The sequence below is a fragment of the Dicentrarchus labrax genome, unplaced genomic scaffold, assembly GCF_905237075.1.
Source record: "Dicentrarchus labrax unplaced genomic scaffold, dlabrax2021, whole genome shotgun sequence".
In the NCBI taxonomy this organism is placed as follows: domain Eukaryota; kingdom Metazoa; phylum Chordata; class Actinopteri; family Moronidae; genus Dicentrarchus; species Dicentrarchus labrax.
The window spans coordinates 24,436,150-24,460,290 of NW_026136723.1; the positions used below are offsets into that span (position 1 = coordinate 24,436,150).

The 24,141-nt window shown below is 43.3% G+C and overlaps 1 protein-coding gene across 30 annotated transcripts in view; it reads left to right on the top strand.

Annotated features, from left to right (window-relative positions):
• The window catches only part of macf1a (microtubule actin crosslinking factor 1a), a 224,325-nt gene that overhangs the window by 139,776 nt on the left and 60,408 nt on the right, over nt 1-24,141 (top strand). For 26 of the 30 annotated variants that reach the window (XM_051391458.1, XM_051391467.1, XM_051391460.1 and 23 more), the window contains 27 exons: nt 843-7,274; nt 7,425-7,580; nt 7,795-8,010; nt 8,176-8,349; nt 8,679-8,966; nt 9,971-10,120; nt 10,376-10,609; nt 10,724-10,903; nt 10,995-11,168; nt 11,464-11,631; nt 12,571-12,762; nt 12,858-13,031; nt 13,346-13,469; nt 13,610-13,809; nt 14,085-14,402; nt 14,554-14,720; nt 16,105-16,261; nt 16,421-16,532; nt 17,324-17,386; nt 17,904-18,142; nt 18,320-18,449; nt 20,124-20,323; nt 20,644-20,871; nt 20,949-21,225; nt 21,600-22,198; nt 22,431-22,619; nt 22,756-22,962. In XM_051391458.1, the coding sequence (XP_051247418.1) occupies nt 843-7,274; nt 7,425-7,580; nt 7,795-8,010; nt 8,176-8,349; nt 8,679-8,966; nt 9,971-10,120; nt 10,376-10,609; nt 10,724-10,903; nt 10,995-11,168; nt 11,464-11,631; nt 12,571-12,762; nt 12,858-13,031; nt 13,346-13,469; nt 13,610-13,809; nt 14,085-14,402; nt 14,554-14,720; nt 16,105-16,261; nt 16,421-16,532; nt 17,324-17,386; nt 17,904-18,142; nt 18,320-18,449; nt 20,124-20,323; nt 20,644-20,871; nt 20,949-21,225; nt 21,600-22,198; nt 22,431-22,619; nt 22,756-22,962 (11,748 nt within the window). The remainder of the gene's footprint in view (nt 1-842; nt 7,275-7,424; nt 7,581-7,794; nt 8,011-8,175; nt 8,350-8,678; nt 8,967-9,970; nt 10,121-10,375; nt 10,610-10,723; nt 10,904-10,994; nt 11,169-11,463; nt 11,632-12,570; nt 12,763-12,857; nt 13,032-13,345; nt 13,470-13,609; nt 13,810-14,084; nt 14,403-14,553; nt 14,721-16,104; nt 16,262-16,420; nt 16,533-17,323; nt 17,387-17,903; nt 18,143-18,319; nt 18,450-20,123; nt 20,324-20,643; nt 20,872-20,948; nt 21,226-21,599; nt 22,199-22,430; nt 22,620-22,755; nt 22,963-24,141) is intronic. The other 4 variants (XM_051391471.1, XM_051391451.1, XM_051391448.1 and 1 more) reach the window with 3 other exon arrangements.

Sequence of the window (24,141 nt, forward strand, 5' to 3'; positions counted from 1 at the left end):
CTTATGTGATACATGGTATATTGCAAGACAATAATCTGCAATTCATCATGATATCTGTGCAGTGTGTATTGTGATAAATTAGCATATAAAGAATTCAGCCCACCTCCTTATCAGTTTCTATTTAAAGGTGTCATAGTTTTTAATTTTTTTTAATTAAAAGTCAGCAGTAGGATTTAGTGTTAGTGCAGTGGTAAGAGTCAGAATGAAGAGTGGCATGCAGAATGCTAACAACCAGCTTCTCACCTGTCGCGTCTCGCTCTGCCGAGCCATAAGCTGGCCCACTAGTGTGTGTGCCATGGAACAAACCTGTACGGTAAGTAGCGCTCGCTTTCTCTCTTACCGTTGCCTGTAAGTTTTTTCTCACCTAGACATTTTATTCTTTTCTTCCTCTGAATACTTTTGTATTCTTTTGTGTCCTTGCTTACCTTTATCTGGAGCTTTTTCTGCATTTTTTGTTACTAGTTGCTTTGTTGCATGCTTAGCGCTTGTTTTAGAATAGCTGTGGTAAGTATTAAAGCGCTTTTTAATATGAAAGAGAAATTACAATATGGGAAAAAAACAATAGAATTACGAATATGTACAAATATGTAACATGCAGACAAAAGGCAATTCTTTAACTTATAACTGTTATTCTGTTTTTGTGGACACTGGTTGTGGGTTTTCTTCTTTTTCTAATTCTACCATCTGATACTGCCCATTCTACACTATGATAAAATATAATATGATAATATATAGTAACATAACATAATACATTTACCATCTTATCAAAGTGCCATACCACATTGATCTTAAATGTTACCTGAATGAATGTCAACTGGAATTTTGTTTTCTTTTTTTTGTAGAACCAAATTGCCATTGCTGGAGTAATCGACCTGGGAACAGTGGAAACATTCCCAGTGTTCCAAGCAGCCCAACGTGGTCTTATTGACCAGGACACCTGTCATGTACTACTAGAGGCCCAGCTCATTATGGGTGGGCTCCTCCAGCCTGATTCTCCTCTCAGTCTCTCACTGGAACAAGGTCTAGCTCAAGGACTAATTGACACCCATACCAGACAGTGCCTTTCTGAGCTTGAGAGTGCCTTGCTTTTGGTAGAAAATACTAAGTCTAGAGATGAACAACAGCAAAATGTCTTGCCAGTAGCTAAAGCCATGGAGTTTGGGCTCATTAGAGAGGAGGTGGGACTTCGTATTCTAGAAATCCAGATGAACACTGGAGGCCTGAGAAACTCAACGGGAGAAATACTGAGTTTGGAGCAAACAGAAGACAGGAGACTTTTGACTCCCAGAACCCTCACCAAACTCCAGTCAAGGCAACAACATAGAGAGTTGATCGATCCAAACACAGCTGAAAAATTAAGCCTATATGAGCTACAACAGCGCTGTGTCCTCGATGAAGACTCAGGTCTCCTTATGTTCCCTGTCAAACAGCAACCTGGAGGAACTGTCTGCCTCCGGTCCGGAAGAAAAGTTGGCATCTTTCGTGCAGTCCAGGAAGGCCTGATTGATCGGAAAGTTACTGTACGACTTCTTGAAGCTCAGCTCTTTGCCGGTGGTATTGCTGACCCACGGTCTGGCCACCGGCTGACAATTGATGAGGCTGTTCGCCATGGGCTTATGGACCAGGATCTAGCATGTGCTATGTTAGCACGCCAGCTGCAAAATGGGGGGATTCTAGACCCTTTCAGTGGAGAACGCCTGGATTTGGAAGAGAGTATTCGCAGGGATCTTCTCTCCTCTCGTTTGGCTGTGTTGGTCCTTGAGTCTCTTTGGGCATTCATGGGAATATTGTGGCCTGAATCCGGAGAACTCATGCCCATTGCTGAGGCTCTTCAACAAGGAGTGATCTCAGGAGAGCTATCCAGGAACATCCTAAGGCAGCGACATACCATTGGGGCTCTGTACAACCCAGAAACCCTCCAGGTACTGCCCCTAAACCAGGGTGCTGAAGAGGCCCTTGCGCCTGATGTAGTCAGTTTTCTAAAAGACACCCACATCCCAGATGTTCTTTCCAGCATGAACCAGTCAGGTACCCCATCTCTAAACCGTTTGAGCTGGGGTTCCTCCAGCTCCTCTCCACCTCCATCTTCTCCACCACCTTCATCCTCTCCTGAAGGCCTTGTCTGGGATGCTACACCAACACATGGAATGGATCCTGAAGAACAAGCAAAACACAAGCTGCTGTTTCACCTTATGACTCACAGCTATGTGGATGCTCATTCTGGAAAACGATTGGTGCTGCTAGACCCTGAGTTGGTAGAGTTGGTCAAAGCTACTGAACTGGTTGCTGGAGACTCTGTATATGGAGGTCAAGATATGCCACAAAGCAGTTTGACCACTGATGAGCAGGGAAAGCTGCAGATGGTGAGAAAGTTTAGTTTGACAGATAAGGGAGTGATTGACAAACAAACTGAGGTTGAAGAAGAAAGTTCCAGTGTAGTCACACCAAGCAAAGAATTTGATATGAATAGTACAGGCAGGCTAGAAGAAACGTATGACGGAGAAAATGACAACAAATTGCTGCACAAACCATCAGTAACTGTAGAGGGTGATTTAGCCTTTGCGGCTGAAATTGGCATAGATAAAGATGCAAAACTAAAATCCCAAAAATCCCAAAAGAAAGAAATATCCAATCTTGGAAGTTTAAGGGCTTCAACTAAAAATCTTGAAGAGGAATTTACAAAAGGACCAGATAAGCTGGTAGCAATTCAATCCAAACCAAGGGATAGTAGTGTTCAGGAGATGAGAAGTACAACTACAACAGTAGCTAAAAGAGTCCCAGCACCACTCAAATCAGAGAGAGATTTTAGATTGCTGAAAGAACCCATCACACTGGGAGCAAAAACAAATGAAGATGTTAATTTAACACAATCTGATGATAAAAACGATGTAACGCCTTTCCAGACTGAATCAGAAAGGATAAAACAGAAGGTGCTTCTAACAGAGACAGACGCAAAGCATGTTAAACCTCAGATTGATAACCTTGAATCAGCAATGGAGAGGGCAGCGGAGGATGCTGAATTGGCAAGGTTAGTCTTAGAGCTCAAAAAAGGAGGTCTGATGACAGAAGAAGGGGAAAAGCTGCTCCCAGATGAGGCAGTAGCCCAGGGTGTTCTCCCTGGCCATACAGCAGTTAAATTAATGGCTCAGGCAAGTCTGTTTGGGGGTTTCCTAGATGCCAGCAGTGGTGAGTCCCTTAGCATGGATGATGTAATGCAGGAGGGTTTACTAGATGAAGATCTAATGTGGAGTGTCTTGAAGTCAGATAAAACCCTTGCAGGGGTTGTGGATGTAGAGAAAAAGCAGATATGTGGGGTAAAGGAAGCCACTCAGGCAGGGTTGATTGACCCAAACACTGCTGCTCGACTTCTAGAAGCCCAGGTGGTGTCTGGGGGGATCGTTGACCTACGTAGAGATAAGAAGGTTTCTGTCACTCTAGCAGCAAACCTGGGACTGATTGAGGAGGATCAAAGAGAAGAACTGGTGGCACTAGAGAAAGCGTACAAAGGAAAGGATACAGATTCAGCAACAGCTCTGACTAAAGCCAGCTTACAGCTACAGATGGAAGGTGTTGTTGACCCAGAGTCCAAGTCCCCAGTTCCTCTGGAGCAAGCAATTCAGAAAGGGTTAATTAAGTCTGAGGAGGCTTATCAGGTGTTGGCAAGGCAGGTGGCTGAGGGTGGTATAATACATCATGCTTCAGGGATGAGGCTGTCAGTTTCTGATGCTGTAGATAGAGGACTAGTGGATCGGTCCATTGCTCCTGGGCTGGAAGAACTAGAGTGGGTATACCAAGGGAAAGTTAGCCCTTCATCTCACCCAGAAGCTGTAATTTTCCAGGCATCAACAGGAGCCATTTTAGACCCTGACTCTGGGTGTAAACTGACATTGACAGAGGCCGTTTCTAAGGGTCTTCTGGATGAGAATATTGCCAGTGAAGCCATGGCTTCTTCTACTGTAACGCAAGGAACACTTGACCCCCAAACTGCACGCATTGTGCCTTATTCAGAGCTTGTAAACCAGGGTAAGATAGATATTGAAACAGGCAAACGCTTCTTGGAGGTGAAACCATTCAGAGGTATTCAGGATGAGCAAGCAAGAGACAACTTGAGCCTTCCAGAGGCAGTAGCGTCAAAGAAAGTTGACCCAGTTCCAGCATTGAGGTTGCTCCAAAGCCAGGCCAACAGTGGAGGGATCATTGATATCAATACTGGAGAAAGGCTCCCCCTACCTGAAGCCTGTAAAAGAGGTTTGGTTGGAGACAATATGGTCAGGGTAATAGCCGCCAACCAGTTTTTGAAAGGAGGCTTAGTTGATCCTGCCACTGGACAACAAGTGTCAAGTCTTGATGATGCCATTGCAAAAGGACTCATCTCTAGTGACATCGCTTCAGAGATTCAGGAGAAATCGGCGTCTGTGGAGATAGAGGATGAAAATGGTAGTGCTACACCTGTTGCCTCATCAAATGGTACATACAGCCCTGCTATTGTATTGTCAGTGTCAAGCCCAGACAGTCCAGCAAACTGGTCAGACATAAACACTGAGGTGCCTTCAGGATTTCTACTTTCAAAAAAAGGATTGGCAATTACACAGGATGATGGAAAGACACTGACATCTGTAGTATCAGATCAGTCACTGCTTTATGGCACTACTACAGAAGAGGATGAGGTAGAAGTACCAGTGTCAGTGGAAGAAAAGGCTGTTATTGAGCCAGACCAATCCATAGACCTCTTGTGTGAATTTGCTACTAATGTTGAGAAAAGAGTTCAGCAAGCCATAGAAGATGTAATTCCACAGAAAGACATCAATACATCAGAGCCTCTTCCTCAGCAAAAGCTTGATGTGAGACTGCAAATAGGTGTGAGTGAGGCTGATAATAAACAAAAGGGGAATGTTTTGAGAGATATTGTTGGAGAATCTATTCAGACACAAATCTATGATACTGACAAAGATTTTCAGGAAGACAAAGGTGCTGCTATTTTAAAGTCTAAAGATAGGGAACCTGCAAAGGATGAGAAAAAGAAGTATAGACCCAGTGATGAGAGCACAGTGCTTCACCATGATTTTGAAGCGAAATCATTGTCAGGAAACCTGACAGGTCTTGTGGCAGCAGAGATTGGAGATGACAGGGAAAGCAAAGATGGCATTGATTTGTCAAAACTGAGTGAAGAGAATCAAGGAAATAGTGATGTGACAGCACAGAGAGATGATGTTGTCGATGAGAAGGGTAAAAAAGTGGAGAAAGAGATCAAGATCAAATTTAGCACTGATATTGAGCAGTCAGGCCAGTTATTGACGTCTCCATCCAAAGTGACACAAAGCAAAAGCAAGAAAAAGAGGAAGAATAAAAAGAATGGAAATGGTAAAGATGCAGAGAGTGAAACACACCCTCCAGAGATAAAACATCCATCTCAAATTGATCAAGCTGATGCACATATTGAAGGGCAGACTGAGGCTATCGTTTCAGGCACTTATAAGCTTGCATCACAAGACAAATATGAGAAATCACAGATTCAAGGAAAGGCAGCTCCCACAGGGCATCCCAATGGAGAAGGTGAAGCAAGGGTTGACAGGAAAATTGAGGCTGAAAAGAATTTGGTAAAACTGGGACAGGAAGCCGTTTCAGCCACTCTGGAATTCACAAAACTTGCTATTGAGCCAGAGAAAGATACAATAAAAATTACATTATCAAAGGATATAGAAAAGAGGGATAAAGTAGAGGAGATAAAAAGGGAGGAGCAGGAAGAGAAAGTTGAAGAGAAGGCTTCTGTCTCTCAGCAACCAGAACAACAAGAGAGCATTGAGGAGGTAAAGAAAAGGAAGGAGCAAGAATTGCCTCAGAAATCTACTCTACCAGACGACGAGAAAGCAGCCCTGATACTGAAAGCCAAAGAAAGCATTCTTAAAAAGGTCTTTGAAAAAGGAGTGAGCGAGAAGCAGACTGCTGAGGAGCTGCAGGCATTGCGCATCGAGGTGGGAAAGAAGGAGAGTCAAGGTGCAACTGTCAAAGATGTAAAGATACAAACTCTGCCAGCTAAGGTTGATGGGGTGGAGAGTCATGATGTCAGAGATGTAAAGATACAAACTCTGCCAGCTAAGGTTGATGGGGTGGAGAGTCGTGATGTCAGAGATGTAAAGACACAAACTCTGCCAGCTAGGGTTGATGGGGTGGAGAGTCGTGATGTCAGAGATGTAAAGATACAAACTCTGCCAGCTAGGGTTGATGGAGTGGAGAGTCACGATGTCAAAGATGATCATGTCAAGAGACCCAGTGGTTCACCCAAAGAGAGTGTGGAAGAGAAGGGAGATGAAATGAAATTGACAAGGGCTAAAGAAGATATGACAGTAAAGAAATTTTCCGTCAAGGAGGACATGGAGACCAAATTATTGGAAGCTTCTTCAAATGAGAGAGAAAATAACAGGGGTTTTGGAAAAGAAGACATACAAAAAGACATTGAGACAGCTCCATTGGTCCAGCCTAAAGAAATTCAGCAAAGTAAACGAAGTAAAAAGAACAAGAAGTCCAAGAGTCAAAAAGTGGTAGACAAAACAGAGCCTGATACTGAGAAGTTACCGACTGCTGAAAAAGTTGATTCTGAGGTGACACTGACAAAAATTACCACAAAATCTGAAATAACAAAACCAGATATAGATAACGCAGATTTGACTAAGGAGCAGATGATGGACAGACATACTGATGGTCAGTCAGCCAGTGGTGTCATCAGACCTTTAGTTGATGATGAGGCAAATGAAATGGAGTGCTCTGTAGTTGGTGTTAAAGGAGCTGAGAACATTCAGCAAAGTCCACAATATTTACATCACTCAGAGGAACCCAGTTCTCAAATTGAGGAACACTTAAAATTGACAGGCATTACATCTACTGGGAAAGAAGAATCTCCAAAATCCACAAATGCTGGCGAATCCATTGACTTTTCTCAAGTGGCTGTCACATGCAAACCACACATCCAACCCATGGTTCAATCAATGGCTCCTGCAACACAACCAGAAAAAAGAGTGGGGAAAGGTAAAAAGAAGAAAAGGCACCAACCACCTGAAGTTGATTGTACCAATGTTCCTGAATCAAAATCTTTAAAAGACCAACAGCAACACCTTGAGTCTCCAGAATCAGCAGAAGATGCTTCAACTGAGTCTGAATCACCTGGAGTTCCTGAGTCTGATACAGCCACTGAGAGTTGGGAAGAAGGAGAGGATGATGTCAGAGAGAGTCGAAAAACTGTGTCAAACAAAGACGGCACAACATCCAAGAGTAGCAAGGTAAGAAACAGTAAATCATTAGTGAACGATTCTTTCTTAACATTTCATATAGATTTGTTTAGAAGAAACTGTCTTCTGCATATATTTATACACACATTTTTATAATTAATGATACAGTATGTTTTACTGTACTTTTTTCCATTCCCACAGTCATCATTGATGCGTCAGGAATGCTTGGAGCACGACCAGCGAATTGTAGCCCTGGTCTCCATGGTAAGACATATTGAGGTCAGACTCAAACAGCAGCAACAACAGTCGGTTGGCCGCAGCCTCATCGCCTTGGATGACATCATCAGACAGACTGAGGTGAGAAAATATGTGTATTTACCTGAAAGAGATATGCTGTGATATTAATGTCACACCAGCCCACATTAGTGCACTCTGGTTAATTGGCTGGTTGGTTATTGTTTCAGTTATGCATTCGACTTTCAGTGTGAGACAAAAAAGCTGATTTCAGGATTAGTCTCTTACCAAACAGCATCAACAAAACTTTTGTTTTCTTTTCTAATCTGTCTGTCAGACTCTGGACCTTGAATTGTGTGACTTGGAGCCTGCTATCCACAAAGAAGTGGAGGCTGCTGAGCGGCTGTTGAAGCCCCAACCTCAAGATGTTCCTCCGCAGCTCCTATTGGCCCTTGAAAAGGACGGGCGGAGCTTAGCTCGAGGGTATGAGGCTGCCAGAGCACTTTCTGAGGACATTCTGCAAAGTCTACGAGGCCATAGAGACTCTTATAAGGTAATAGAAGTGGTCTAGTGAAAACGAGAATGGAACTTGTGCTTTAGGTGCTCATTTATTGTTGGATTCAAAGAATTCCTTGTTTTCTCTGTGGGTGTGAATTTACCTAGAGTCGAACAAGGTTACAATACTCAACGGCAATATTTGATCACATTTCTCTCTCAGAAGGCGGTAACAGCTGAGCACGAGTCACTTGGAGGACAAGTGGAGAGTCTGCTCTCTTGGTTGAGGGAGACAGAAGCTCAGATGAATGGAGGAATGGCAGGGATGGAAAAAATGGAGAAGGCCAAGAAAGATGACGGTTTTGATCAGCTCACACAGCAGCTGAGTCTTTGCAAGGCAAGTTGTCCAAAGAAAGAAAAACATTTGAATTATAATAATATTGTCTTCTTCTCAAAATCTTTTTTGAAGGAATGCTTAAAAATTGTATTATAATACAACATAGACATTTTGTTACACTTTATATGCATAGTCAGTTGTCAACACTTGCAACATTATTATATTAAACATATGGAACTCTGATTAAGAGCATCTAACAAACAGAACATATGTTGGTACATTATTGGGATTTGTTTCCTCCGAGGCACTGTTCATCTCTTTACCCTGGGTACTCTATGGAGGAAGAACACTTCTGCTCATTTACCACTCTTCTTTCTCTTTCCTTGAAGGAGCTCCAGTCCTCTCTGACGGCTCGCTCCAATGAGGTCAATAATGTGGCCTTTGACATTCAGGTGTTCATCTCAGAGCGGGCTCAGGACCTGGCCCCTGAGCAGAGCAGGCAGCTTCTGGGGCAGCTCCAGCAGCTCCAGAGGGCCTTCCATCAAGCGTCAGGCCAAGCTCAGGCCTGGGCCGATGCCCTCTCAGCCCAGAGAGAGAGGGAGGAGGAGTGGCAGCGCAGGGAGAGAGTAAAAGAAGAGGAGAAGGACAGAGAAAGGCAGAGTGCAAGGGAGAGAGAGGTTTGGAAAAAGATGATTGAGTCGGATTGGTTTGAAACGCTGCGCTGTTTCTCACTAATACATTTGAAATGCAAATAGCTTTCATTAACTAACTATATTTCACAGCTTTTTTGTCACGCTATAAACTATTGCCATGCTTTCATATACACAAGATCTTTGTACTGTTTCGATACGCACTGGCGTTCTCTAAAATCATATCAAACTAGACTAGAAACTGTGAAGCTTGATGTAAACCAGCTAACCTCCACCTCTATTTAACTTGTAGTGCCATTATAAATCATCCATATAGCAACCCACTGCTGCTCTTGTTGCAAATGTGCTTTTAGTGTGTGACACGCTTGTGCCACTTGACATGGACAGTATCACCATCCTCACTCCTACTACACAGGCTTTTTATGCAAGTGTGTGCTACTCTGCATGTCTATATAACATGTGTTTTATTAACCTGTTTGCCTTGCTGTTCCAGATTGCCACTGAAGGAAATCGCTTGTGTCAAACGGCGGTAAAAGCTAGAGATCTGATAGCAGAAAAGCCTCGCTGGCTACAATGCTTAACTGTTTTTCCCTTGTCTCACCTGAGTACAGATGAGAAAGGGGAAAAACAGCAAAAAAAAAAAAAAATACATTTGTTGGATTTTCTCCATGTATTGTTTGTTTATGCTTGACCAACATGTAAATCTGAAGATACTATATGTGAGTCTGTATGTCTGCCTGTGTGTGTAAGTGTGAACTCTGGACACAATCTGCTCAAAGCTTTGGCAAAGTGTGCACTACACAAGAATTTTGTTTAGGAGCAAATGTGCTTTTAGCGTGCTCTTATTTTAGGAAGTAGAAAAAAAACTGGTGGTTAAATCAAAAATGCAAAAGGGTCTGTTCCTGTCACAAGATCTACTTTAATTGTTTATGATATACTTATCCTCACTAATTCATGTCAGTATCCGATTTTCTCACATTTTCTTTCTTTGTTGGTTTTTCTATTTTTTCCTCCCCATTAATTTTTCTCAGGTGGTTCAACAGCAGAAAGCCGAATGCTCTCAGAAACTAGAAGGCCTTACTATGTGGTTGGCTGGAGCTGCCAGCTTGCTGGCCAGTCAGAAAGCTGGAGAAGAGTCAGCTGATGTGAATGTCCTGCAAGAGAAGCAGAAAAAACTAAAGGTATGAAACTCTGATCTCCTTCCACATCTTAATATGTAGGCTACATGTATATTCAGCTCATTATTATTATGTTTTTTAACTAATATTTGCATTTTAACTCTATTTGATGGCGAATAAGAAATACTTATAGCTGCTTTAATTCGTTCACCTTAACTTAGTTCATCCTCGCTGTTTCAGACACTAGCACATGTTATTCGCCTGGTGAACATGTTTACTTCTTTGACCAGATCAAACCTGCTTTGCCTCACTCTCTAGGAAGTACAGAAGGAACTCCAGACCAAACGGGAGGACATAGCCGAGGCTATCCGCTCTGTGGAGGAGCTCCTGGCAGAGCGAGGAGAAAGTCTGAGCCCAGAGGAGAGGAAGAACCTCCAGGGGGCACTAATAAGAATGAAGGAGCAGTACAGTGGCCTTACAGATTCAGCAAACACGTCACTGTCAGAGGTGGACACAGCCATCAACACCACTGTACAGCAGAACACACAAAGGGTAAAAAGATGAGAGAGGTTATAGATATACTATAGATATATACTATTATATTGTATGAAAAAATACTTTTTTTGTATTCATACTATTTTCCCCTTCCTCTCTCTTCTCCTCCAGGCAAAGGCTGAGGAGGAGCTACAGGAGACCCAAGGCCAGATAAACTCTCTGCTGAATGAGTTGTCTTCCCTTAACCAACCAGGCGGGAGAGGAATTGGATCTGGAGTGGTCAAAGATGTTTATGATTCTCCCTTTTCACAGCCAGAGGGCGCTATGATGTCACACACAGAGATGCTGCAGGTTAGAATCTCTCATCTATACGTAGTGCATTTTGATTCACACATCTTACAACATTACCAAGTTATGATGTATGACCTTTGACCTCTCCCAGGCGGAACTTCAGCAGCTCCAGTCTCAGCAGGCACAGCTACTCCAGATCACACAATCAACTCGCTCCCTTCTGGACCAACCTGACTCCACTGTTCCTCCTGAGGAGAAGCAGCGTCTCCGGGCTGCCCTGGATCTGCTGCAGGCCCAGCACCAGGACAGACTGCAGAGCTGCCAGGTTCTTAAAATAAAAACTGATGTGTATTTTAAGTCTGCAGCAAGGCCTCCTGATCTGCCTCATGTCCCCCGATCTGTGATATGTTTATCTTGTATCTGATTACATTTTAATGGGGTGCCAGTGAGTTCATTTTGAATATATTGAGTTAATGAATTTAAATTTAACAAGGTCATGGACAAACAAGGGCAAGACAGCTTTTACATTTTAGTGGTCTGGTTATATGAGTCTATTAGATATTCACCTATGTTTTTATTAATAGTTAACTCACTGTTTCTGCTGTTACTTTTTCTTCTAGGACCGTCTGAGGAAGTCTGAGGCTCTGAAGGATGAGCTGACCAAGTTCCTCCACGAACATGGAAGTCTAGGTACCTGGCTGGAACAAAGTGAACAGGAACTCCGTTCCCTAGGGGAAGGAGAAACGGACGCACAAGGACTGAAGGGCCGGCTAGAGGAGCACAGAAAGGTGCAAAAAATACACACCTTAATAAAATAATGGAACTTTCTATATGCATGTTTTTGATTTACCTTTTTTCACACAATCACAAACACACATATGTGAGTTTATCATGCCCCTACAACAGGCTGCAGATTCTCCACAAGAGGGAGCTGTCATGTCAGACAAATTTTACACAATCTATGATACTTGCAGGGAATTAAGAGCAGCAGCACTTTAGACCTACACACAAAGAACTCAATAGTAATCTTAAAATCTGGTTAGACCCATACCCCTTCCTTTCCCTCTGAAGAAACTAGGCACACACCCTTAGAACAGTGTGAACAAGACAACAAAACATACGTTTGCAGGTTTAAAATATAGCCAAAAACAGATTTTGAGCAACTTTACAAAATATTACCAAAATGGAAATGTATCCAGGGGGCCTTTGTCTACATCTGTAGGTTCACACTGCTTCTGCTGTTACTTTTCTAACCTATAAGTGGTACAGGTTGCACTGTAACTGCAGGTCTGAAATGCTGCTACTGTGGCTCTACAGTTGGATTGTGTTGGCTAAGCCAGTATCACACACTGCATCTGGGTCCAGTGTAACTGAGTAAAAACACGTACTTTTTTGACCTTTAATTATCCATGGAAGACTGAGTTTCCAAGCCGAGTTTCCATCCATCCATCCATATGCCCCGACATGCCCTGATGACTACACTCACACAATCACACGTTCTCATCTGGGAGCCACTGAGAAGCTCAACTGAAGCAGTCTGGGATAATTTTCCCTTGAGTCCCTTGATATCACATTTGCAATGTTTTAAATCCTTCTCTCACACATTTTTTCCCAGCAATTCTAGAAATGATGATGGTTCCAATTAACACAAATGTTTTTATAACAATTAGATTTTTCCAATAAACATACTGTACTTATCTGACCTGTAAATGTATCTGTATTTCCAGCTTGCTGAGGAGGTAATTTGCCACAAAGCGGACCTGCGCTTTGTCTCCATCTCCGGTCAGAAAGTTCTGGACTCTGTTCAAGGAGCACTGGAGCAAGTTGGTGGTTCAGACCCAGCAATGGAGAGCACCAAGCAGGTGGTAACTGACAAGCTGCAGGACGCTAACCACAGATACACAACCCTACACACCAAGGTGAGGGAAACCCGAATAAACTCTAGAATTAATTTTTAAATGAAGCTCAATTTATTAGTTCTTACACTTTTAAATTCTTTGTTGTGTGTGTGCAGTCAACAGAGTTGGGCGGCCGTTTGTCCGGCCTGTTGGAGAGGTACCAGCAGTACCAGGATGAGGTCGTCTCCCTACACTCCTGGCTGAGCACTCAAGAACAGAACCAAAGCATAGCCAAGCCCAGTGGGGAGACAGACCCCCAGAACCTGCAGAACACACTACGACAAGTACAGGTGAAGCATGCATTACGTACATTCATATAAATAAAACACAAAGTGAGGGAGAATGCAGGAAAACAGCGCATACCATATACAGAGGATGGGAAAATGTTGTTCATGATCTGGGCTTGTCGACAGACATCCTTCCCAGCCGCTACATCATGTTGAATACAGTCCAAAAAGTTTAAATTGAGACAAGAAATTAACATCTGGAAAAAGAGTAGAATACTAAAATGGAAAGAATGTGGGAACCTTGTCTTGGCTTTATAATGTCCTGTCAGCTACAGAAATGATTACATTTTGATTACAAGCGTGTCTTCTGTCCTCAGCTGCTGCAAGACGAGATGGCTGAGCGTTCGGTGCAGCTGGAGAAGGTGAAGAGAGCTGGGAGAGATCTGGTCAGCACAGATGAGTCTCCTTCCCTGAAAGCTGTCGATATCCTCTGTTCTGCAGGTAACTTACAAAATCTGCTCCCTTTAGTCTTAAGTACAGACTATTGCTCCTGGAGGGGTATTTTATCCCAGTTTGTGAAGTCCACATTCTGACTGCACTGTTTGAATTAAGCAGATATAAATGGCTGGCTTTTCTTTCAGACGGTTTAGAGAAGAGGTTCGGCTCCCTCTCTGCATCTGTGTCAGAACGGGCTGAGCAGCTACAGACCGCTGTGGCCCAGTCGGTCAGTGTCCAGGAGGGCCTCAAGGGTCTGCTAAGCTGGCTGGACAAACTGGTTCTGAATCCAGGACCAGTTGAGCCCACTGCACAGGCTGTACAAGACGCGCTGACCCAGAACCAGGTAGGAGTAAACCGAGAACTCCTTACAAAGTACAAAATACATAAATAAAAATTATACTTTCTGTCTGTAAGCATTGCATGCAGAAACTAAATTATAATGTGAATATTATGCACCACATTGGACATCTTAAGGAAACATGATCTGCCTTTAATGCACAAAAACAGTTTTCCTCAATCAATAAGAATGATTCCACATATTTTATTGTCGCATCTACAAATCAAACTATTGCTGAAGATTGCAGCCTAAGTCTCAGTTTGTCTCCGTTCTTTCCCCAGAAACTTCGCCAGGAGCTGCTGTCCAGGCAAGGCAGCGTGGAAGCAACACGAGATTCTGTTTCCAAACTCCTTCAGAGCTCTGACGCCTCCACGGCCTCTGGCCTCCAGGGTGCTTTAGATGAACTGACTCAGCGCTACGCTGCATCACAGGCTAGCCAGGCCGAGCGTGAGGCTGAGCTCAGAGGACTGTTGCCCAGGCTGGAGAACTATGAGAGGCTGGGGACCGACCTCCAAGTCTTCACCCAGAGCCGACTAAAGGCTCTGAGCCCAGCGGGCCAACCAGACCGGAGTGTGGATGACTACAGGCAGACCATTGAGGTTAGCAGAGGGGTCAAATTTTCATTTTCAGTATCTCATTTGAATTATATGATTTAAAAGTTTTAAGATTTCTTAAAGCCTCTAAGGATATCAGTGGATAAGTTATACTGTCTGTTTATTCAACACTTTTGTCCGGTGTGTCTTTTCTCAGGAGGTCAGGTCCGAGCTGGAGCAGGAAGCTGGCCAGCTGAAATCCTTCTGCAACCTTGCCACCGACCTCAGCCAATCAAAAGCTTTCAGTAACACTCAAAGCTTATTGGATAATGTCAAAGGGGTGTCTGATGAGTTCACCCAACTGGAAGCCAATGTCAACGAAAGGTAAAAATGTTAACAGATACCATGTGAAAAGTGCCTTTTTTTAATTTATGAAGCAATCTTAAATTTCTATAACTTTGCTGAGGAGATTATTAAATTATTGGTCCCTGTTGATAGCAAATCAGTTGTTTCAATTTGTTTTCAGTAGGAAACAGCATAAATCCTGATCTTGTCTATTGCACAGGTTACCACAAATTACACAAGGGGGCAGCAAATACAAAGCTGTTTGAATCCATTCAGCTGTATAGTTTTTGATGCCCAGACGTTAGTGAGGCCAATTCTAGTTTGTCTGACAACAAACCGGATAACCTTCAGACACAGAAAAAGTTCAACTTTAACAGATTTGATTAGATATGATAGGCCTGCTTGTAAGAAAAAAAAAACTGTGACTGGCTCTGCAGAACAGACTACTGCCACTGGCACTTCCAAAATTTGTTTTCTAAATTTAAAACCTTCACGGAGCACCAGTTGCTATGCCTACCCTGTCTGACGTCGTTTCAGTGAGCAGCCACACTTGAAGCCTGTCAGAAGGGGGCTATGGATTTAAAAATACCATTATACTTGAGTTTGGTGAGCCAGTCACATAAAAGAAACCAAAATAGGCTGTCTTATGGACATGTTTAAATATGTCCTGATTATATAATAAGAGATAAAGAATGGGATTATTAAATAACTTCTCTTAGTAAACTTGTTGGTGAGAGCACTCATAGAACATACTGTACATGATGTATGGGGATTATTTGCTGTGTTGCGTGATGTTTCACAGCAGTTGGTTTCCAAGTACCGTACAGCGCATCTGCTGTATGTGTGTGCTGTATCTGTGTGGCCAGTGTGAACTGATAAGCAGGCCTGGGTGCTAATATAAGCAGAGTGGACATGGCTCATTGTCCGTCCTATAAACGGCCTACTCGGATGACTCCCAGCCTCGAATCCCGAGGGGCAGAAAATAGCAGCATGATAATGATACTGCTCCATGCCAGACGACTTCTCAGAGCTGTTTTGTCTACGGGCAGTCAGCACTTTTCCAGCCATAGTTCGAGATGGATCATATACAAAGAGAGGGGAGGTCAAGGCTGTGTTAATGCTGGCCCTTGAATAATCCTTGTCAATAGTGCATTGTCTATTTTTATATTTTCTTAAAATAGAATATAAAAACAGCTTAAAAGAAGCCATGTGATTGCTTTACTTTATGTTGAAAACATAAATATTCTATATACAAATATTCTCTGCTCTCCTTTGTCCTTACCTCTTCTCCTCTCTTCCTTTCTGTATCTTTTTTCTTCCTTTATGCAACTCCCCCTCTCCCTCTGTATCACTGCTTCCTTCCTCCCCTTGCTGTTCTTCAAACCATCCTCTTCCTCCTGTGTCCTCTGTTTTTTTCTCGCAGGTTTGCTGCAATCCAGGCCTGTGAGCAGCAGCTGCTCCAGTTCCGCGGCCTCTCTGGCTCCCTCCTCAGGTGGCTTCAGACAGCACAGGACCAGCTGCCGTCCAAAGAGGCCAATCTCAACACAGAGGGCCTGCAGAGAAGAGTCCAGCAGCTCACGGTGTGTGTCTAATGATTCAGAAACAAAATATACACATGCAAACCCTGCATCCTTTGGTTTTACGTAAAAAAGCATTTAGGAAACATGCTGTTTGAATCCTCTGACTAAATCATGTTCTCTTAGAGCTCAGTGACTCAGTAAAATGCATTATGCCTCCAGGACTTGCTGAACGACTGGGAGTCACAACAATCAAGGGTTCAGGAGCTGAACAAGACTGGTTCAGAGCTGGAGTCCCTCATCATCGACATCACCGCTCCTCAGACCAAAACTGGTAAGAGCAGGAATGGAGACGCTGCCAAACATATCAATGCTCCCACTCTCCCTCAGTTGAAATTACTTATTTTCCTCATGAGAGAGCATTTTGGAAACGATTTAAAGTAAGATTTACAGGTGGGAGGGAAAAAAATCCCCAAGGGGGTTTATAAAATGATTTGACCTGAGAGAACCACAGAACTGCAAAACAAATCATGAACACAGGGGAGCAGGGAAGAAGGAAGGGCAAAACAGAGTGAAATCCATTTGCATTTATAATCAATTCTGTTCAGGTAATTTGTTTCGGTACAGCTGTGACTGCAGGTTTGTCAAAGAAATGCAGTCAAATACAACAAAACTATAAACTGAGACCTTATGAATTGTTATATATATGAATGATGCCCTCCAAGTATGTGATCCTAACCTCATGGTTAAATCTCACCGTTTGTTGGTTGCTTTGAAGCAAGTTGAGCATAAGTTGAAATTTGAGACATTACACAAATTTCTTTTGCTTTTTGATACATCCATTTAATATCTGTGTCATGTAAAGACTATGGGTTTCCTCCATGTCTTTCTCACTACCGTCGTCTGTTTCCACGGCTTTTTGTGCATCGTCCTCAGTTCTCCCGCTGAGCTCTGTGTGCTCCGAACTATTTGTGAGTTGGCAGGACTTCCCGGTGCTGTCGAGAGCTTGTGTCATAACCGAATAAAACATGTTGGTACATTGCTGGTCCTGTTTTGCGTGTGACCATGCCTGGGTGAGTGTGTTGTAGTGCCACTGTCTCAGTCAGGTGTGTGTCTTTCTCCCAGGTGCTCCTCAAATCAATGGCTCAGCAGGTCCCAGCAGTGTCAATGGCATTCACACCTGTAAAGGTGAGCTCTCCCTCTAGCTCTCACTCTAGCTCTCTCTCTTTCTTCTTTTTCTCTCTTTTTATTTGTTTCCTCCTGAAAATGAGTTTCCAAGATAACACCATTTTCAGTTAACACCAGTTGAATTGTGCTCCACCTGTATTGGTGTTTGTTTCAGTCACTGTGAAAGATTACTGCACTGTTTTCTGTTTCCAGTGTTCTGTTCTGTTCTGTTCTGTCCTGTCTCCTGTCTGCTTTGTGTCCATGCAAAACATCTGTCAGTTGCAAATTTGTTCAATTAAAGAAACATATCATTGCAACATCAGGATTTACAAGACACCCTTTATCTGGGCTGTTCTGATCTACATGAACCTGTGGGCTAATAACTGTAGTTCTTATTAGCCTATGTTTATAGTACATCTGCTGATTTTATTCTACGAAGATTTACTTCTGTATTTTTATTGTCTGTATCTGCCCTGCTGCTAACCTCCATTTAGCTATATGGTAAGCACATTTCTCCTTTCTCTTTTTGTCCCCTCAGACCTGACGGAGCTCCAGGTAGCCGTATCTGACGTGAACGGACGATATGAGACGCTGGGCGGAGAGTTGAAGGAGCGTCTCGGTTGCCAGCAGGCCTCACTGGAGCTGAGGCAGAAAGCCAGGCAGGGCGCTGAGGAGCTCAAGAGCTGGCTGACGGACAGAGAGCACAGCCTGAAACAGGGACAGACCGCCTCCCCCTCCAGACCTGAGGTGGTACGCGCCCAAGCCCAGGAGAACAAGGTAAAGGACTGGGTCCATCGTCTTTTGTGCATGTTCTGTGATGCTTTTCCTACTGTAGGTGAACACCAACGCCAACTTGTTTGCTTGGTCTAATTTATTTTGTGATATTGAATAGATTTATTATTTTTAAGCTGTTGCTTTAAGTCCTCTCGTTGTCGTCTTCCTTTTCTTCTTTAGGCCCTGCTTACAGAGCTGTCTGAGCACTCTGGGAAGGTAGAGGAGCTGAAGAACTCGCTGAGGAAGCTGATTGCTGACAATCCTGATTCTCCTGAGGCAGACAGCTGGAGACAGCAGCTGCAAGAGATAGGTAAATGAGGACATATGACACAATGGTGGGAGATCTATTTTACAGAAAGTGAAGCATTAGTGCTCTGTTTCAACTAATGGAGATGCCCAAAGGCAAAAACTAAAGTAGAATGGTGGGTGAAACTAGGAAAACATTGCCAGGACACACCGGCTATAGTGTTTTGAGGTCATATGAATACTGTACAGAAAGAGAGTATATTGTATCAGGACCAGAGGCAGTCATGTGGAGTTAACTTGTACAGGAGATGCAAGTAAGTGATACAGAGTAAGAACACCGCCCCAGGGACTGAAAGAATCATTTCGTGGACAGTCAGTGAGTTTATGCTGTCTTATGGCTGTCAGGCCTTTCCATAAATGTGAAACAATAAGAGAATAATAAAATGGTATTGACATTAGCTGGACATGAACAGCTAAAAGAAACCTATGTAAACTTTAAAGGGGCTCAAAAGTAAATGGAAATAGGAAATAGAATCAGGCCTGAAGATATCGGAGGATGGTTGGTCGTCTTAGCCTGGCTTTTCCATAAGTCATTCCAGTTTCAACTCCTGGTGAGATTTCTGTTGGAAGGACATCATAGAATATTTTGTGACTCTAAAATGTAAATTTATACAAAGGAGTTCTCTGAAACAAAACAAAAGCTGGACACAGTGCGGTTAAAGAAAATGGCTGACCATTTACATATTGTCTGAGCTTGTCTGTGAAATGTTTCATATTAAGTGTTTGCTGAGAGATAATGAAAATATTTGGATCAGAAGTTGATTTATAATTTATATAATTTATTATATTTTATCCGGGCAAAGTCCTGTATAAACTTACGTCACAGGATGTATATCTCTTTAAAATACTTTAATCCCTCAAATTGCATTAATTGCTGCAGGCAAACTTTTCACTAAAGGATGACTGGACTGCAGGACTGAATTTATACTGTATATATGTGTCTAAAAGATCTAACCCATTACATATGTGATTGAAGTATTATTTTTCTTGAAAATAATAAAGTTGCAAAACAAAAACAGGGTTCAAAAGTGCGTATAGAAGGAAACTGTGTTTTTGAACAACAGTGCCTCAGAGTTTGTAATAATTTTTCTAAGAGATGGTGAGGAACTGAGATCAATATTATCCAGGGAGAGAGTGGGAAGTGTTCCTGTCAAAGCTATTTGTTCACTCTCATACTTGATATTTTTACCAGGGCCTCCTATGAGGTAACTGAGACAGAAATATTTAAGGTGAAATCCAAGAAGGGGGCCTTTATATTTCATATTTCATAATGCCTTTTCAAAGCCATGTGGAGTGAATGCGCACACAGACACACACACGCTGCTGGATGCCCAGATCATGAGTCAGAGAGGGAGAAAGAGACAGGAGAAGTAGGAGGAGGGACAGAGGAAGACAAATGTCTTATTGTTTCATCAGTCTTCTTCACATTGAGTCAGGCTTCAATGAAGGAGATTGGTTTCATCACCATCACTGATATCATTTGAAAACTGATTGCCCTCATTTTTACATTGTGCTGTAATAGGACTTTAATGGTGTACAGCTTAATGTGAAAAGATGATTACCTTAGAAGGAAACAAGACAGAAAACATGGAACAATGATATATGACAATTTTTATACATTCTGCAAATGGCGTGTTAAATGTTCTCCCACTCCTGTCTTGATTGATAATTTCCCCAGACTCCCGCTGGCAGACGGCCAATCAGACTGCAGCCCAAAGGCAGACTGAGCTGGAGACGTGTGCCGATAGGCTGGGCAGCTTTGCCACGGCGGCCAATCAGCTGGGCCCTTGGCTGAGGGAGAAGGAGCTGATGATGAGCGTGCTGGGACCGTTGAGCATCGACCCAAACATGCTCAACACACAGAAACAACAAGTACAGGTATGTGATAGTAGACTGTAGACAGCATCGCATGTACAACAGTTATCAATGCACACACACAATGTGGTAATACATACGTACAGAAAATCCAACATGAGGAGAAATATATAAAAGAGAACCAGAGAATAATGGAAATGCACTGAATGAACAATAAAAACTCTTGTTCTTTCAGTTCCTTGATTAGACTGTTTTCTCTTATTTTAAGACATCAACATTTTAAGGCTTTCCTCTGTTTAAACACACAGCTTCTGTTTTAATGATATCTGTGTTCCTGATCACTTCACTGAATAATGTGCTCTCACCTCTCCTCTATCTTCAAGTTTATGCTGCGTGAGTTTGAGACCAGGCGGCCGCAGTTTGACCAGCTGACCCAGTCCGCTGAGGGAATCCTCACCCAGACTGGTGACTCTGCTCAGGACCCCAAGGACCTGGCGGAGGTGCGGGCTGAGCTGGGCTCCATCTCCCAACAGTGGGAGAACCTAACAAACCGACTGAGTCAGAGGTCAAACCACATTGACCAGGCCCAGGGAACTAGCGAACGATACCAGGTACATTTAGTAATAGTTGTATGTTAGGCTGTCACCGTGACGCTACGATTTTCTAACCCTCCTCCTCTACTGCCCAGGCCTTGCTCAGAGAGCTCTCCTCTAGTGTCTCTGCTCTGGGCGAGAGGCTGGATGCTCAGGCCTCGCTGAGTGCCCAGCCAGAGGCGCTGAAACGCCGCCTGCAGGAAACTGGAGAGATTCGATCGGAGCTAGAGAGACGGCGGATCGAGCTGGGAGAAGCTGAGAGGCTCTGCCAGGAGCTAAGCGCTATCGTGGCTGAGCCCTACCTGAAGGAGGAGCTGAGTAAACGACTGGAAAGTGTCAGCGGGCCGCTGAAGAGTTTGGAGGAGCGCGCAGGTCTGTGAAGTTTATGTGGTTGACATAGTAATTGTGCTTTTAGTGGATTTTATGTGTCCTGAAAGAGTTCTCATGTGTTTATCATGATTTATTTGTTTATGGTGATTTTCTATAGAGATAATGGCCCATTTTAATGAACTGATAAGTAAAGTTTTGAAGTAGACAAACAATATTCCCTTTCTAACTTAATCCACCGTAAACCCTCTTTAGCTGTAATGGGAATATTGTTTTGATTATATAAGAAAATACGACTAACAAATCCACTAAAATAAATAAAGCAAAATCTCCACCAGCCCTATTGGTCCTTTTTTGTTTGAATTTGTTTTTCAGTGTTTATGTTTGTAATCCCTTTGCTCTGTGTTTCTTTCCTCTAGCTGACGGTCTGTCTCAGCTCCAGACTGCCCTATCATCTACTCAGCAGTTCCAGCAGATGTTTGAGGAGTTGCGCTCCTGGTTGGACAAGCAGGCAGATCCCAGAGAATCATCCAGCGACTCTCTGCCCTGTCAGCCTGGGGCTATCCGCTCCCTTCTGGCACAGACAGGTGAACTCCAGCGCGGGATCGCCAGTCAGCGAGGTTCCTATGAGCTGATACAAGCCGAGGGAGCGTCACTGCTCGCCACTCTGCCCGCAGGCGGAGACGAACGATCTGCCCTGCAGTCTCGCCTGGCCTCCTTGAGGCAGGACTGGGACGGGCTGAACCAGAAAATCTCAGATCGAGAGAGCAGACTGAAGACCACCTTGAGCAAAGCAGACACCTACCAGCAGCACAAGGCCGAGCTGACACCGTGGTTAGCAGAGTGTGAACAGAAAGATGGAGAAATCAAGCCGTCATTGGACCCATCGGCCCTGGACGAGGCCTTGCAGAAGGCTCGTGGTTTATCTCTGGACCTCGAAAGAAGACAACCTCTCCTCGAGTCCTTCAATACCGCAGCAGATCAGCTGCTGGAACAATGCTGCATCGGGGAGGAAGAGGTACATAGTTATACTGACTTTGATTTCAAATCTCAAGTGTGTTTTATTGCAGTATTCAATTGCATCTGCTCGATTGTCTTGATATGCTTTATAGCTTAATTATTATGTGTGTTATCATTTGGGTGTGTTTCACTATTTCATCATCACCAACTTAATTATTATTGCTTTAAAAGTGATAAATTAAGTAAATGAAGAAAACTAAACTGATGTAATGTAAACTCATTTTCTCTAGGTACGAGATGAGAAGGCCCAGCTAAACCGCAGGGTGGACAAATTGGGCGAGAGGCTCCATAACCGCACCTCCCAGCTGGAGGAGCTGGCTGGCCGCCTGAAGGAGTTTGAAGAGGGCAGACAGGCTGCAGAGAGGAGGCTGGAGGCCGCCAAGCACCAGATTGAAGTCCAGGAGGCTCTGGGACCACAGGTACTGAAAAACAGTGTTCACTGTCCTCGTGTCACTTTTCACTGTGAAAAACAGCACTGTTGATGAAAAATGCCATGGTTATTACAAAGACATAATGTAGGCTTTGACTATTCATGTTTACTTCTCTCCTATCCAGGCATGCAGTGCAAAGAGCCTGGAGCGGCTCAGAAGTCAGCAGGAGAGTCTGAGGTCTCTGAAGCCTCAGGTGGTCTACCTCAGAGACCTGGCCCAGGGGCTGGTACAGGACTCGCCACAGACACCGGGAGGCAGCACTGAGGGGGCACAGAGGCTTCAGGAGCAGGCCAAAGAAACAGAGAAAGAGTATGACGATGTTACTGACAAGGTGAGGAGCGAGGTCATAGTTGGGAAAAGAGAACAAAAGGGGAAATGTGTTTTTGTTAGAAATGCTCCAGATCCTCCAGGTTTACATAGTGATCAATAAAGACATTCAAGACCTTATCCTCCCAAACCTGATCAAAGATCGCCAGTGAAAGCTAGTGAATGTCCAAAATATACTTGACCCATATATTAAAGTAGTTCAGAGTCCCCCGCCCAGCAGGTAGCTGTGGAGAAACTGCAGAACATGAAGAGAGGAGCGAGATGAAAGGCGTCATAACAGTTATGAATTAATGTAACCTCAACAATTTATGCCATCTGGAGTGAAAAGAAGTTGTACAACTGGGGAACTATTTATACCGAGGGTCACTGTGTGAGAGGGTGTCTGCGTGTATGTGTGCTGCATGTGAGTGTGGCGCTTAGCAGACAAGTGTCGGTGAGCTGAGAGAGAGCAGAGCAACAATGGCTGTCAGAAGAGTTTTGCTATTTGAGTTACAGTAATCATATATGGTCATTGTGGACATTCAACACTTTATTATAGTTTGAAATGTAAACCAAAGCTTTGAGAATTTAGCACCCACTGTATTGCATCTGTTTTCTGCAATCCGGCCTCCAAATATTCCATTTAAGGTTGCAACTATCACTGGAACTCCTAACTGTATATAAAACCATTGCACTGCACTGTTACTCACTGAGATGTTTTGTGTCTTTTTAAAAATATCGATTTGATGTCATTGTTACTGAGGAAAGAGTTGCTGTGCTGGTGGAGATGATGCAGATCAACTCTTAGATAATGGTTCTTTCTTTCTTGCACCTTCACTGTCAAAGTCTATTTTTACTTGCTGCTGTGTTGCATCATTTTCTGGTTTGGTTACATGTTATTCTGTTCCAGTGGTTTGTTCAGTTTTGACAGGGGAAATATTACGACAGGCTCCTTTTGAATGATTAATTTGTGGTTTTGAATAAGAAATCCTTTTGCATCACACAATATAACCACTGTCCTTTATTCATCTTAATGATGAAGATTTCTGGTTTGGTTGGCCATCTTGTGACTGAAAATGTTTCGTAAGAAAATCCCATTAGTGTGAAAAGTGCAACCACTCATTCATAATTTCTGATTAGATACCTAAATCTGAATTCTTCCACCTTTTTGAAATTATATTTTCTGATTGGGTCTGTCACAAAA